Raw genomic sequence first — 15,942 nt, 5'->3', positions numbered from 1 at the left:
TGTGCAATTTCCATGGGTGCCAGTCAGATAGTGCTGTTACAAGAAAGTAAATGTGACACTTCCTATTTTTAGCAAAGCTGGTGCTTTGACAGTTATCTTGTTATATATTATTCTTATATATATCTATTAATTTTGCCTGTATGGTTTTCAGCTTGTGACCTCTAACATGAATATCTCTCATGAATATTAATGCTATTTATATATTTAAAAAATATTCTATTTACTTAGTTCGTTTTTCTCAGTGCGGCTTGTACACTGAAACGAACACAGGCATTGGTTGAAGTGATATATGGATTTCTTATGGGTAGACTTAGCTAAAGCGAATCAAGTGTCTTTTGGCGCTAAATTCAAAATCATGATAAAAGTTAACTAGCATTTTTTCTTGCAATTTTGCAGAGGTAAGATGCAATCCTCATTTACTTCGGGTTTTTTTTCCAACTTTGCCTGTGAAAATATAGTGTTAACTTTTGTGGCTTCGGAGTATTTTGACTCCTGTTTTTAGCAATGCTGGTGCTTTAATAGTGCTCTTGTTATAATTGTTATATCTATTAATTTTGCTGATACTGTTTTTATCTTGTGGCCACTAACATTAATATCTCTCATGAATATTAATGTTATTTATTTATTTATTTAAAAATTATATATATATATGTATATAACCCAAGGGCTATGCCCTTGCTGGGGCACTGCCATTTGCATTGCTACACTTTCACTAAACCTCCTCTGATGTATGGTATTTGGTGAATGAGGGAATTCGATGCTGCTGCCCTCATTTGTGTTTCTTGCTTCGAGGTAAGTTCCTCTGGAACTCTTGACAGGGGAAGATCTAATTTGGTTTTGAAGACACCTACATGCATTCAATGTAGGAGGATATTGAAGAGCTGTAGGCCTTTGAAGACCTAGTTGTTGCAGTATCTGGTCTTGTATCCTGATGGCAATGTTAGGATTTATCATACTATGCAGTGATGCCCTGTTCTACTATTTGTGCAAATGATAATGTCAAAGTTTGGTATGAGTTCTAGGATTTTCCAGATGTATATTACTGCATATCTTTCCTGCCTTCGTTCTAGGGAGTAGACTCTTAACTTTTTTGATCTCTCCCAGTAGCTAACATATCACATTGAGATGATCTTTGTGTAGCTTCACTGAATTGCCTCAAGTTCCAGCGTTAATTTTACATTGTTTGGTGACCGTAGTTCAGAGCAGTAATCCAGACAAATGTCTTCCAGATGACCATCATGGTTTTCCATTCTCTCGTTTTGAAAGTTTGAAGGATCCATCCAGCCAAGCACCTGCATTTTATTGCCAACTTGGTAATATGCACCTGGAAAAATGCATCAATACTCATGTTGTTGCCCAGATTGTGCACTAATTTTGATTCAGAGATTGCAGTACCTCCTGAGCCAGTGTATCCTATCTGCTTTTCATTGAGCTTCGTGTGTTGGTAGCACAGGACTTGGAATTTTCCAGCATTAAACTGCATATTATTTTCCTCAGCTCATCTGTATATTGCATCCAACTCTTGTTGCAGATGCGCAATGTCTCCAAGTTCTGTATCTTCTTAGTCTTTTGTATAATCTGCATAATTAGCAAGGGTGGCTACTTGAGCAGCTGAGAGCATGTCTAAGAAGGTCACTATGAATAACAACGGCCCCCAAGACACCTCCCTGTGGAGCACCACTCATTATTTGTATTTCCTTTGAGCTAGCCCTGTTGACCACCACTATTTGATTTCTACCTTATAGTAAGTCATGTAGCCATTCTCCAAGTTTTTCCCACTATGTCAAGATTACATAGCTTGTGACATATCATACCAGGTTTGACTTAGTCAAAAGTTCTTACAAAGTAAAGATATATCATCACATTCATATTTGAGTTGTTGAGCTGCTGCTTTAGCACCCAGTTGTAGTGCTGCAAGAGTTGTGTCAGGCAGCTTCTACCTGATCCAAAACCATGCTGAGTGTCAGTCAGCAAGTCATTCTCTTAAAGGAATGCGATTAATTTCCTTCAGACTATTCGTTCCATGACCGTGATGAATGTGTGAGGTCAGTGAGATAGGCCTATAGTTTTTAGCATCTGCTCTGCTTCCTTTGTGAATAAAGCATATTATTCCCTCCATCAATTTGCCCAGGAATTTACCATTTGCAAGGAAGCTTTGAAAAACAAACTGCAGTGATTTTGCAAGGGCTCATTCCCATGACTTGAGAAGGATTGTTGGGAATTTATCAGGGCCAGTAGCTGAGTTTTTGTCTACATCATCTATTGCCAGTATTACATCCACTTCCTTTGACGTTTATGCAATCAATTGATCTATTGCTTCCCTTTCTGCTTCTCTAGTAGGAAAGAATTTTACAGGTTTATTAACTTGCATGTGTTGTAAGACTGGGGTGAAGACACTTTAGAACTGTTTATTCAGTATTTCACTTATCATCATTGGGTTTCCCATGAGGGAACCGTCCTTTTTAAGGAGCAGCCCTACCTTGCGACGCACAAAGGCAGTTTCCTTGGTGTACTTAAAAAAGGCTTTAGGGTTTGATTTTATATTTTTTATAACCCAACTTCTTTGCTCCATTTTCATGGGAGCATTTCAGATGTGTCTTAATCTCCAGCAGTGCTGTTTCCAGACACGACTTTTTACTGCTGTTGAGTTCTCTGTCAAGGTTTGCAGTCTTTGTATACTGTCTCATAAGAACTTTTCTCTCCATAAAAATCTTGTTTTATGCACAGTGGCCTTTCTCTCTGGGACAAAATTGTAGCATTTGACTTGCATTATGGACATGGAAGTTTTCAATTTTATGTCTATGTCCTGTGTAGAGAGACATTAGGACCTGTTCAGTTTGATGATCTCTTTCTCAATTGATTTCCAGCCTACTTTATGGTGGTTCAGATTGGATAGATTTTGGCTGCTTCTCATAGGCTGCATATTTGTGGGTTCTTTTGTTCCATTCATGGTGAGCTCTCTTGTGTTGTGATCCGAGACTAGTGTCACTGTGACTTTCACATTATGGATGAGATCCACATTATTTGTGAAGCAGAGATCAAGTGTATATTGTTTTGCCCTAGTTGGTTGGTGTATTTTATGTTGGTGAGGTTGAGTAGGGATTCCACATTACTTTGCTCACATAGCATCATTTCTGAGATAAGAAGGCCTTCAGGCTATCCTACATTAGGCAGATTGAAGTCTCCTATGTGAAGTACACTGATGTGCTCTTCTAGTTTGATTAAGGCCTTCTTGTCTTCCAAGGCAGTCTTCAACTAGGCCTCTGATTTGGAGCATCTGGTAAGCGATATGTAGTACACTTGACTATATTGAGTTGTCTTATGTGTACAATTAGGGTGTCACACACTGTGTTTGAGTGTGGCAAAAGGATCTGGAGCATTAGATTTTCATAGATGTAACTTGCGAGTCCACCGTGGCTCCTGTCTTTTCTGTCACTTCACAATACAACATACTTTGGTATGTGTATTTATGCATCTGTGATGCCAGGTTTTACGTGTGTTTTGGTGAGTGCTATGCATAAGGCTTGATTGCATACTACTTTCTTTCAGCAGAAGACATAGCTTAATTTCTGAATTAATTTGAAAGATGTTTTGCATTTTCCATTAATGCAGACATGTAAGCAATTTTATTTATTATTAAATATAACATAAATTATCTACATGTTTTAAGTTATGAAATAATTTGTGATAATATTTTAATTTTCTTATTGTTAAATAAAATTTCAGCAAACTATTTCTTTTATAAGTCTATACACTCCTTATCCTTTTCTTTTGTATCATACTATAAATTCTATATGTTTTGTAGAATGATACATTAAGGGACATTTTTTATGATTACTATCAAATTATCCAAATATTGTGACATAAATATGTATGTGTATATATATATATATATATATATATAGAGAGAGAGAGAGAGAGAGAGAGAGAGAGAGAGAGAGAGAGAGAGAGAGAGAGAGAGAGAAAGAGGTGGATGAGGGCAGCTGTGTGAAAATGTGTCACATTCTGACAGTGGAGGGAACCTGTGGAAGAGGTAGATCCAGTAAGACATAGGATGAGGTGGTGAAGCATGACCTTCAAACATTGGGCCTCACAGATGCAATGACAAGCAGCCAATACCTTTAGAAATACACCGTGCTTGAGAAGACCCAGCAAGCCAAATGAGATCGTAGTCATGGCTTATGCAAGTGTTGCATAACTGACCTGTTTAAAAGCTCCCTTCAGTCATTGTGCAATATGCTGTGCTTGTGAAGACCTGTTTAACAGAGTCAAATTGTAGTCATGGCTAATGCCAGTGCCGCCTGACTGGTACCCATGCTAGCCGCATGTGAAAAGCACCATTTGAGCATAGCTGATGCAAATAATAACATCGAAAAATACCTTAGGAATGAGAACCCAGGTTTGAAATTTCCCCAAGACACCTGATGAAGACTGGAGGGTATTTCAGCCAAAACGTTGTGTCATCAACAAACAAGATGAGGACAAATATCTGTCAAATGTAAATAATGTACATAATTCCTCATGCCTTAAATATGCCTGTAATTCTTATTTGGTCTGGAGTATTGTCTGCACATTGATAGAGTTGCAAGACAAGAAATTTGGGAGATCTGGTTTTTGTGCATGTGTTCAGATGTTCAATAAGCGGAATTTGTTTAGTTTTGGGATCATGTATTTGTTGATGATGAATATTTAATCTCATTCTTAAAGTGAGTTTAGTTTATCCAATATAGTCTTCCCTGCATCCATACATTTGATGGGCATAGAGTAAAGTTTTTAAAAAAACAAGTAAAATGGTTTTTCACAGTAAGATCTCATCCTGGTTTAAACAGATTAGTAGCTTAATCTTTCTGTGATGAAAAATTGATTTACATTCTTTAGTTTATTTAATGTTTATATTCTGTATTCAGATTTTTAAAATTGACAGAATTGATTTTGTAGTCATTAATCTTGTTTAAACTTCTCTTTTTTACATTATCAAAATGACTTTGCAACCAAGTGGTATAAAATATATTTTAACCATTCTGTTTAAATTTATTATACTAATGTAATTTTGTTTAATTTTCTTATTTCAAATCATTTTATAATCTTCCTACTAAATAAGTTCTTAATCTTTCAAATAATTTTTTGATCTAATTTTCCAACAGAGGTAATATTCCAAATGACCAAATTGAAAATGGTGAAGTTATCTGTAATTATTTGCCCCCATTTCCTCTCAAGGGCACAGGATTTCATAGATATGTGTTCCTTTTGTATAAGCAAAATAAAAAATTAGATTTCTCATCAGAATTGAGACCACCTAACTGGTATGTATTTAATTTTAATATATTTTGTATGTGTTGTTATATTAAAAAAAAAATCATCATCATTTAATGTCCATTTTCCATGCTGGCATGGATTGGACAATTTGACAGGATCTGGCGAGCTGGAGGGTATGCCAAGCACTATTATCTGTTTTGGCATAGTTTCTGTGATTGAATTCCCTTCCTAATGACAACCACTTTACAGAGTAGAATGGGTTCTTTATATGTGGCACCGATACCAGCAGGGTCATCAAGTAACTTGCAAGACAAGACAAAGTCCCCTTGACTGGGGGGAAGTGGTACTGAGGGAGGTGGCTTTGTGCCCGTTTATGTGAAGTTAAAAAAATAATAGAGGGATAGAGATGGGTGCTTTTATCCCAGTTGAAGATGGAAAAAAGAAAGAGTTTGAGAGAGGAAAGATTGTGATGGAGTGAGTGAGAGAGATTGTGGTGGATATGTCAGGATATACCCTCAGAGCACTGTAGGTGTTGTTGGGGAAATAGAGGTGAAGTGATGGGGGAAAATTTCATTAGAATGTGAGGAGAGCTGGTTAGATAATATAGCAGTGGCTGTAGTAATTGAAGATGGCGGGTATTAGAGTGACTAATAGGGAGAGGTGTTATGTTAGATATGTGAAGGCATCAGGAGAAATTGGTGTAAGGATGGATGCAGTACAGTCTGGAGGAGAGAGAGAGCATTGCTGAAAGGAGGATAATGTGGAATGGAAGTGGTTCTAAGGTTGGAGTTTGATAGAGAGGGGACAGCATGACTGAAACAGACACTGAAGAATGGAAATGGTTATGGGGAGAGGGAGAAAACAGGAAGGTAATGAAAGAAAGGATGTGTGCATAGGATGTGCCTATTCTGCTTTCAGGTAATTATGGTAGGCAAATAATATCAGAGACAACTGTGACAAATGTAGGGAATAAGATGTGTGGGAGCCTGATGGGATAGTGAGAATGGGGGTAGAGCAGAGCTATCCATTAAATTGTATCATTTCTGTTGCTCTCATTGCATATCAGAATTTCTGAACTAAGTTACTATCAAATTAATGTAAAATATTATTGTTTTGATTTTACACACTTTAAACTTGTATTTTTAAGTTATTGTGTTAATGAGTCAGTCAGTGGGTTCATTTTCAGAAAAGGGCAACTTTTCTGACTCTATCTTCGCTTCCAGCTACATATTACTGATAAAAAAACAATGGTAAATGACCACCACAATCTCTTTCTCTCTTGAGATACCAAACAGAGCCAATGGAGATTGATATTTATATTGCATTATACATCAGTAATCTCTCACACGTCACAAATTCAGTGAAAATAGTGCCCACATCAGCATAATCTTCACCTGTCTCTCCTCTTACCTCTTGGATTTGGGTTTCCTGTCAAGTTACTCTATTATAGTATTATTTTTTAAATGGTATCAAATATCAGAAAATTCTACTGACACCTTCATAATAGTGGTTGAGATAAACCTCTGTATCTGGCTTTCATTGTCATGGAGAAAGCCTTTGACAGGGTCCCCCAATCTCTTATCTAGTGGTCAATGAGGAAACTAGGGATAGAAGAATGGTTAGTGAGAGCTGTGCGAGCCATATACAGGGACGCTGTCAGTAAGGTGAGGGTTGGCAGCGAGAATTCCAGGTAGAGGTAGGGGTTCACCAAGGTTCAGTCCTCAGCCCCCCTCCTATTTATAGTCCTCCAGGCAATAACAAAGGAATTCAAGACAGGATGCCACTGGGAGCTCCTCTGTGCTGATGACCTTGCTCTAATTGCTATGTCACTCAGAACTAGAGGAGAAGTTTCAAGTGTGGAAAAAAGGATTAGAATCAAAGGGCCTTAGAGTCAACATAGCTAGAACCAAAGTCCTAATAAGTAGGAAGACAGACAAACCACAAATCCCTTCAGGTAGATGGCCCTGCTCGATCTGTAGAAACAGCGTAGGTAGAAACTCCATAAGATGTACCCAGTGTAAGCTATGGACACATAAGAGGTGCAGCAATTTCAAAGGAAGGCTAACTGAGAAGATAGTTTTTGTATGTGGTAGATGCTCTGGAGCAATAGACACAGAAAATGTACAGCGAACAACTTCCGCCACATTCCAGGGAGAAAAACTAGAAGTAATTGATAGCTCCTGTTACCTAGGTGATTAAGTCAGTAGCAGGGGAGGGTGCACTGAAAGTGTAGCTGCTAGAATAAGAAGAGCCTGGGAAAAGTTCAGAGAGCAACTACTTCTGCTGGTGACAAAGGGCCTCTCGCTCAGAGTGAAAGGTAGACTGTATGATGCATGTGTACGAACAGCCATGCTACATGGTAGTGAAACATGGGCTGTGACTGCTGAGGATATGCGTAAGCTTGCAAGGAACAAAGCCAGTATACTCGTCTAGATGTGTAATGTCAGTGTGCATACTCAACAGTGTAAGTGCCCTGAGAGAAAAGTTAGACTAAAGAAACATCAGATGTGGTGTGCAAGAGAGACGACTGCGCTGGTACGGTCATGTGTTGCAAATGGTTGAGGATAGCTGTGTGGAAAAGTGTCACACCCTAGAAGTTGAGGGAACCTGTGGAAGAGGTAGACCCAGGAAGACCTGGGATGAGGTGGTGAAGCACAACCTTTGAACATTAGGCCTCACCGAGGCAATGACTAATGACCGAGACCTTTGGAAATATGCTGTGCTTGAGAAGACTCAGCAAGCCAAGTGAGACCATAAACCGTGGCCTATGCCAGTGGTGTAACCAGCCCACTTAGGCATACCTTTTCCTTCTTTGGACACTAATCTCTGCTTGCAAAGACCTGTTGAGCAAGTGAAATTGAAATCAAATTCGGTGTCAGCACCACATGACTGGCATCCATGCTAGTGGAGCACTAAGAGCACCATCCAAGCGTAATTGTTGCCAGGGTCACTGACTGGCTCCTGTGCTGGTGGCATGTAAAAAGCACCATTCGAGCGTGATCGTTACCAGCATTGCCTTACTGGCACTTGTGCCGGTGGTACGCAAAAACAACATTCAGGCGAGGTCGTTGCCAGTGCCACTGAACTGGCTCCTATGAAGGTGGCATGTAAAAGACAATTTGAGCATGGCCGTTGCCAGTACCACCTGACTGGCCGTCGTGCCGATGTCATGTAAAAACACACACTACACTCTCGGGAGTGGTTGGCATTAGGAAGGGCATCCAGCTGTAGAAACTGCCAGATCAGATTGGAACTTAGTGCAGCCATCTGGCTCACCAGTCCTCAGTCAAACCGTCCAACCCTTGCCAGCATGGAAAGCGGATGTTAAACGATGATGATGATGATTTCATGATATACCATCCACTTCTTGAAATAGCATTGTATTTCACAATTGCATGCTAAGAAATAGAAAGAGAAAGCAGCTTCTAATAAAGTAGTTTCAAAGCCATCATAATCGTGTAGAGTGGATGTTATATAGAAAACAGACATGAAAGAAAATAATTTTAGAATAAATTTACTTAAAATAATATTCTAGAGAAGATTTACAAGCAGTGTTATATTATGAAGGAATAAAAATAATATAAATCCTGTTACATTTGATTTTGCATGCTTACATGGGTGTGACTGGGTTTCTCCAGCAATGCATCTTACCACCTGTGGTTCTTTGTCATCTCCTTGATGAGGTTTAACTTTCTTGCAATCACCCTTCACTACTGCCTCCCTTGTCTTTCTCACTCATCATATCCCTCAAGTTCCTTCTACTTACATCAACATTTGGCTCTTCTTTATCCATCTATTATCATTCACAAATATCATATGAGTTGAGTCACGACATTTGATTCTCCTGTAGCCAGTTTTACTCTCAGCTTATTTGCGCTCTTTTATTCATGAACTCTTATATTACCTATCTGGTATAAGAGGCTACCTTCATTTCTTTCCAGTTTTCACACATCTTCTATTTTGATTGCTTGTTTCACTGATACACAATATAACTGTTCATACACACATAACACAATCTACTTTTTCCTGTGAAGAAGAATCTTTTTAGTGCGAGCTGAGGTAATAGCATTCTGAACATTTTACAACTCTTCCTTATTCTGTCTACCAAGCTTTTGAGGTACCCTCTTTCACTGCCAAATTGGTTGTTATCTATATAACAGAAAGCGTTAACTATTCTAGAGAGACTTTCAATGAAATATAACCATGCATCATAAATAATACAAAAATTATTTGTCAGTCCTTTTTTGTAACTTCATTCCTAAAGTGGTTGGCTTTAGGAAGGGTGTCCAGCTATGAAAACCATGCCAAAACAGACCTCGCTAGTGCTGGTGCCATGTTAAAAGCACCCAGTCCACTCTGTAATGTGGATGGTGTTAGAAAAGGCAGCCAGCTGTGAAAACTATACCAAATCAGACAGTGGAACTTGGTGCAGTCTTCTGGCTTGCCAGCTCCTATCCAACTGTTTAACCCATGCCAACATAGAAGATGGGCGTTAAATGATGATAATTCCTAAAGTATTAAAGTACTTTGAGTTCACTTGTTCCTTTGTTTTGTTTTGTTTTTCAGCAAGTCCCTTGAAGAAAGAACATTCAAAAATCTTGATTTCTACAAAAAATTTGAAGATGATTTGACTCCTGTAGGCTTACAGTTCTTTCAAAGTGAATGGGATAAAAGTGTTACCCAGGTTTTCCATGATATACTTGGTGAGTATTTTCTTTCATTCTTTTATTGATTTCACATGAACTATGATCATGCTGGAGCACCACTCTTTCTAGAGTACAGTTGAATGCATCATCCTCTGAACTTATTCTAGCAATTTCAGAATGATGAAAGATAAAGTGAACCTGGTCATCATTTAAACTAAGAACATAAATAGATGTATCTAAATAGCATAAAGTATTTATTTGTTGAATGTTCTGTCAGTTCTTCCATCCACCTATGTGAATGTTTTTATTCATTCTTTTTGTCAAATCTTAAAGTTATAAACATCAGAAATCTCTATTCTGTTAACATCTTCATAATTTATCAGTTCCATTTAGTTCTGAGTTCTGAAAATGGGTTGCTTTTTTCTTGCTTTACATATTTTCTGAATTGTTGCTTTTGCTGTTTATTCCATACTAAAAACTGTCTGAGGAATGACTGGATCATGGGAATGCCATCTACATTCTAGACAATGTGTCTGGATTTGCACTATCCAATGTGCTTTTCCATTAAAGCATTTGATGGGCATTTGGTGATGTTTATATACTTTTGCACCACCAAAGAGGTCATTCTGTTATATCAAAATGCTATGACTAGAATAGGTCAAAATAGCTAGAAATTTATTACACCCATTTATGTTCTGAGTTCAAAAATTATCCAGCTCTACTTTACCTTTCAACATTCTGAGCTTGCTAGAATATGTATGTTTGTGTATTTGTAAAGTCAAGCCTAATAGTGATATTTTGAAATTATTGGGTCATCCCATAAATAATGCACTTTTTTTTACGTCTTTTATTTTTCAAAATTGAGATGAACAAAGTTCCTTTTTTAATCTAAAATATATTGCTAGCCGAGAGAGAGTGAACCCCTCTACTACCCTCTAGCAGCTAACAGGATTGCGAGACTTACTCGGTTTCAAGCTTTTGGCTCGTCTTTGATCATGAGTACCTGCACAGCAAAGCAATAGCTACAATCTGCTACTGCTAACTGCTTTTGTGATCCTGTTAGCTGCTAGAGGGGAGTTGGTGTTCGCTCCCCCTGCTAGCAATATATTGTATTTGCAGGGTGCAGAGTGTTGCACCGATAAGCAGCTGGTGGAGAATCTGCCTAGGGTTAAACTAGTAGTGACATTCAACAGCCACCTTGATATGACGACAAGCTTTACTGTTTAGTATACGTTACTACTCTATCTCTTCTTGAGATTTTATAACTAATACTCTCCTTCATTTTCTACAATGCTCTTCCATCTATCTGGTAGACTTGCAAGGCCCCTCTTCCAAAATTCACTTGTCTATAATGAAAAGTATTTCTCCAGTACTGTTCTGTCCTTGTCTGAAAAAGGGACACTGGCTTATGCTTATTGTCTGATCCCAGTATAACTGCATTAATATTCCTCACACTTTCTGTTGCATTGTTGCCTTTGTCACTTCCATTATAGCTTTGAAAAATTAACTGTTAAAATTGAAGTGCACGCTTCAAAAGGGGTTGTGGGCAAACAAAGATACATATACACAAATGTATATATACATACATATGTGTACAGAACCTGGTGTAGCTATCCCCCCCCCCATCCAGCTTACCAGTTTTCAGTCAAACCATCCAACCCATGCCAGCATGGAAAGCAGACATTAAATGATGATATCAGGTCTGTGGAATATATGATAGGAAATGCATCCATTACATAAGACCTTCCTCTGCCGATGCCGTAATGATTTGGAGTAATTTGTTATATTTGACTCAAGTTGAAAAGTTTGGTAACATGCACTGCTTCTTAGCATAACACAAAGTGTGTGTGTACAGACACATACAGAGTATTTGGGCTAAATCTGACAGTTTGCTTAAAAGGTAAAGAAAACACTATAAAATGTATCAACTAGATTATACTTGTGAGATAAGTTTATTCCAGAACTTTTTGCATACTTTTCTCATTCTGTCCTTCATAAAATGTTTGAACACCTCCTTGATCTTGGCTTCCAGCTCAGCCTTGTTTTTGCAAACTGTGTAGGTGGTGTCTTTCTCCACCCTGCCCCATGCCTAGTAATCATTGGATTACAATGTGAGGCATCAGATGTAGTGTGCAAGAGAATAGAATGTGCTGGTATGGTCATGTAATGCATATGGCTGAAGACAGCTGTGTAAAGAAGATCTCTAACTGGAGGAAGCCTGTGGAAAAGACTGACGCAGGATGACATGGGATTAGGTGGTGAATTACCTTTGGATGTTGAGTCTTACACAGGAGATGACAAGTGACCAACAGTTTTGGCAATTTGCTGTGCTTTAAGACTCACCAGGTCAAATGAAATTGTAGTCATGCACAGTGCCAGTGACGCATAAAATGTACCTGTGGCAGTGACATGTAGAAGGCATCCATGATGGTGACATGTAAAAGGTACTCATGCCGGTGACATACAAAATTCACCTGTGCCAATGACATGTAAGAGAGGCACCTGTACTGGTGAGACATGAAAAGCACCCATGCTAATGACACGTAAAAAACACCTGTGCCCGTGACATGTAAAAGGTACATTTGCCAGTGGCATATAAAAGACACCCAGTACACTTTATGCAGTGGTTGTCATTAGGAAGAGCATCCAGCCATAGAAAGCAAGCCTAAACAGATTGGAGCCAATGCAGCTCTCTGGCTTAACAGTTCCAACCAAAACATCTTACCCGTGCCAGCATGGAAAGCAGATGCTTGATGGTGGTGGTGGTGAGTCTGGGTGACTGTCAGAAATAGGAGCTGGTGATGTTACAGAAATTCTCCAGCAACTACTTCTGACTCTTTGTGGACATGTAACAAAGACCTGAATCCTGTTGTCAAACACATGGCCTTTCATCAGCAACCCTCTCCAGCCAGGATTTGACCACAATCTCCAGCAGCCTCACATAGGTGTCTGAACTGAGCCTAGAGCCTTTTCCTGCATTTGTCACCTTCTAAACTTGATGAGGGGAAATGTAATTTGAAAGAGGGAGGGCAGTTTTGAAGAAAAAAAAAATATCAAAAATCAAGCAAGTGTAAGAAGTTATGTATAAAATAGTAGAGCCTGTAACTTATTTTCATCCATTTATTCTGACAGTTTTTTTCTGCTTTTATCTATATTCCTCTTTCTTTTTTTTTTTTTTAGAAATGCCCGAACCATCATTTGAATTCATTTATCCTGTCAGATATCATCCAAAAGAGAAAAAATGGCCACATAAGAAACCCTTCAACAAGTAAGTGTTGTAGTTATTTTACTGATAAATAATGAAAGCAATATATTTTCTGTTTTTTATCTTTTGTCTTTCATCTTTTAATTGTTTCAATCATTAGACTGCAGCCATGAAGCCTTGAAGAATTTTTAGTTGAGCAAATTGACCCCAACACTTTTTTTTTCCTTTTTAAGCATGGTACTTATTTTATCAGTTTCTTTTGCCAAGTCACTAAGTTACAGGGTCGTAAATAAACCAACACCAGTTGTCAAGCAGTAGTAGTGAACAAGTGCAGGCACAAGCTCTCTCTCTCTCTCACACACACACACTCAAGTTTCTTTCAGGTTCTGTTGACCAAATCTACTCACAAGGCTTTGGTCAGCCAGAGACTATAATAGGGAGACAGAGGATGTTAATGAATTAACAGCCTCTTTTCAATGAATTACTCCTTAGCATTTGGTCACTTTATTTGCAATCAATGTTTTTGTGTCACCATATGATATGTAGTGTGTGACATTAATGTACAGGAAATGCAGAGATATTGGATAATGTAGTCTGACGCACACTGTTTTTGATCAGTTATCATTCAAATTATTCTATCAAATGTAATAGACAGAACCTGAAAGAAATCTGCTTGTGCATGCATATGTGTTTATATTTGCATTTCTCCAGAGTTACTGAGCTACACTCAGTCATATTTTCATTTCTCCTGTCAAAAAAAAAAAATACCTACACTTGCTTTGTACCTTCAAAGACATTTGAAATAAGAGATCCTTAATTTAAAATACAAGTATGGGTTGGTGACAAGAAGAATATCCAGCTCTGAATCAATGTCTCAAGATTATATTCATCTAACTCATGTTAGCATAGAAAAATGAATGCTGCCAGGATGAAATTCTGTCTAGTTGTGACATATAATACTAATTTTTATTAAACATCTTTCAAGCAAATTCTATCTACAACTACATACATTTAAAATATTTTGTGCTATTTGGTTTTCAAAGAGACATTTTCACTGACTTAAACTATAGGTATTGTGAAAAGTTTGCTATTGTGTGGAATTATTTAATATGGAACATATTTTCCATTGTTTCCCATGCTACGGTATGTCACAACATTTTTACATGATGGATGCCTCTCCCTTTACAAACAATATTTTTTTAGCCTTTATCATTGCCTTCGTAACTTTAGTACACCATAAGTCTATATGAAAAATATCTTTCACCTAAAATTGCTTTTGTCATTTGCCTTCTTTGTTTTCTCATCAGAAATTCAGTCTGAAATTATTGTTGCATGTCAGTTACTCATGCAAAGGCAGATAACTCTGATTTCATTGGAGTTGTCATTTGGATAATGTAGTTATAGTTTTCCTACTGCCGATAATATTTAAGTAGAATTATTATTCCTAACATATTTCAAATATACAAATTAGAAATTTGCTGTTCTTTAATTTAATAAGTATTCATCATCATCATAGTTTGTTTCTCTCAGTATGATGTATAAATCTAAGATCTAGAATAGACTTGGTAGTGCCTCAAAGACTGTATTTCATAATAAAGTGATATGTAATAAGAAGGACAATGGACATATGTACTAAAAGAAGGACAAAACTTATGAAAGAGTTTTAAGATTTTGCAATAGCTGTATTGTTTTTATCAGAAACAAAAATGAGCCAGATCCTAAAATTAAGATAAATTATCACTTGTTGAGTTATGATGTTTATTTTAATCATTTTTTTTTTACTTCTGGTATGAATATAATGTCTAAAATGGTTAATAATTGTCTGACATATAATGTACTTTTATCATTCAGGTACTTGGATATATACAGAGATAGTAAAAGTATAAACGAAGAAATATTAAAGGAAAAGTTAAAGACATCCTCTCCCTTCAAGCCACCCTCTCCAAGACCATTATACCCTAACAGTTACACTATTCCTTTGACTTATCCAAAATGGTATAGGTCAAAACTATCAAATATGAGACTTGGTAAAAATCAATGGAAGGATTTACATAAACATGACTGAGGTGTCTTCTTTTTTTTTTAATAAATGCTATAAACATTTGTATTAGAGATTTATTTACATTTTTAATTTCATTTGTTTTATATGTTTTTCCATGCTGGCATGGGTTGTATGGATATTAATTTGAGTCTGCATTTCTGGCCAAATGCCCTTCCTGTCAACGACTTTTACTTTATTTCAAGTATGAAATCTTTTTGTTTTGCTGATCTTCGAAAGCACAGAGTGACATTGCAACTACATTTCCCTCAATCATAATCAGCATTAACATTTCAAAAATTACTTTCACATACTTGCATGGTTCAAACAAATATCATTGAAGCAGATTTTCTGAAACCAGAAACTCTTTCTGTTGCCAACCATCACCTGTTTCCAAGCAAGGTAATATGCAGCACAACAGCTGGATGTGTCTTCAAGGGAGATTGCAAATGAACAATACTGTGTCTATGATGGTGGAGTTTGTTGACAACTAACATACAATGTCAGACAAAGGAGACAAATATGAACGCACAGACACTCGTGTGTGTATACATAGAAGCAGAAAGGATCATTATTTGTCAATGTCCTGTGATGTGAGGAACAGAGGCTTCAGGTATTTCGGATTGCAAAGTAATGTATCAGAGAAAATCAAGTTGCTGTAGGAGAGAAGTTTGTATGGAATAATTATGATACACTTGCACTTAGTGACACTGATAAAAAAGAGGCATGGAAGGGCTGTTAGGGAAGACTACGACATATGGAGAATGAAAGGTGGAAAGAGAGTCATCCTAATGTGA

At 37.4% G+C, this 15,942-nt stretch overlaps 1 protein-coding gene across 1 annotated transcript in view; it reads left to right on the top strand.

Annotated features, from left to right (window-relative positions):
- Positions 1–15,214, top strand: part of LOC115211831 (39S ribosomal protein L38, mitochondrial) — a 31,989-nt gene extending 16,775 nt beyond the window's left edge. The window contains exons 5-8 of the mRNA XM_029780542.2: positions 5,145–5,303; positions 9,823–9,959; positions 13,083–13,170; positions 14,959–15,214. Coding sequence (XP_029636402.1) covers positions 5,145–5,303; positions 9,823–9,959; positions 13,083–13,170; positions 14,959–15,172 — 598 coding nt within the window. The 3' untranslated portion in view covers positions 15,173–15,214. The remainder of the gene's footprint in view (positions 1–5,144; positions 5,304–9,822; positions 9,960–13,082; positions 13,171–14,958) is intronic.
- Positions 15,215–15,942: the final 728 nt, after the last annotated feature.

This window comes from Octopus sinensis, linkage group LG5 (genome assembly GCF_006345805.1).
Source record: "Octopus sinensis linkage group LG5, ASM634580v1, whole genome shotgun sequence".
Lineage (NCBI taxonomy): Eukaryota > Metazoa > Mollusca > Cephalopoda > Octopoda > Octopodidae > Octopus > Octopus sinensis.
Note: the sequence above shows the minus strand (reverse complement) of the source record. Positions and strands in the feature narration are given on the sequence as shown.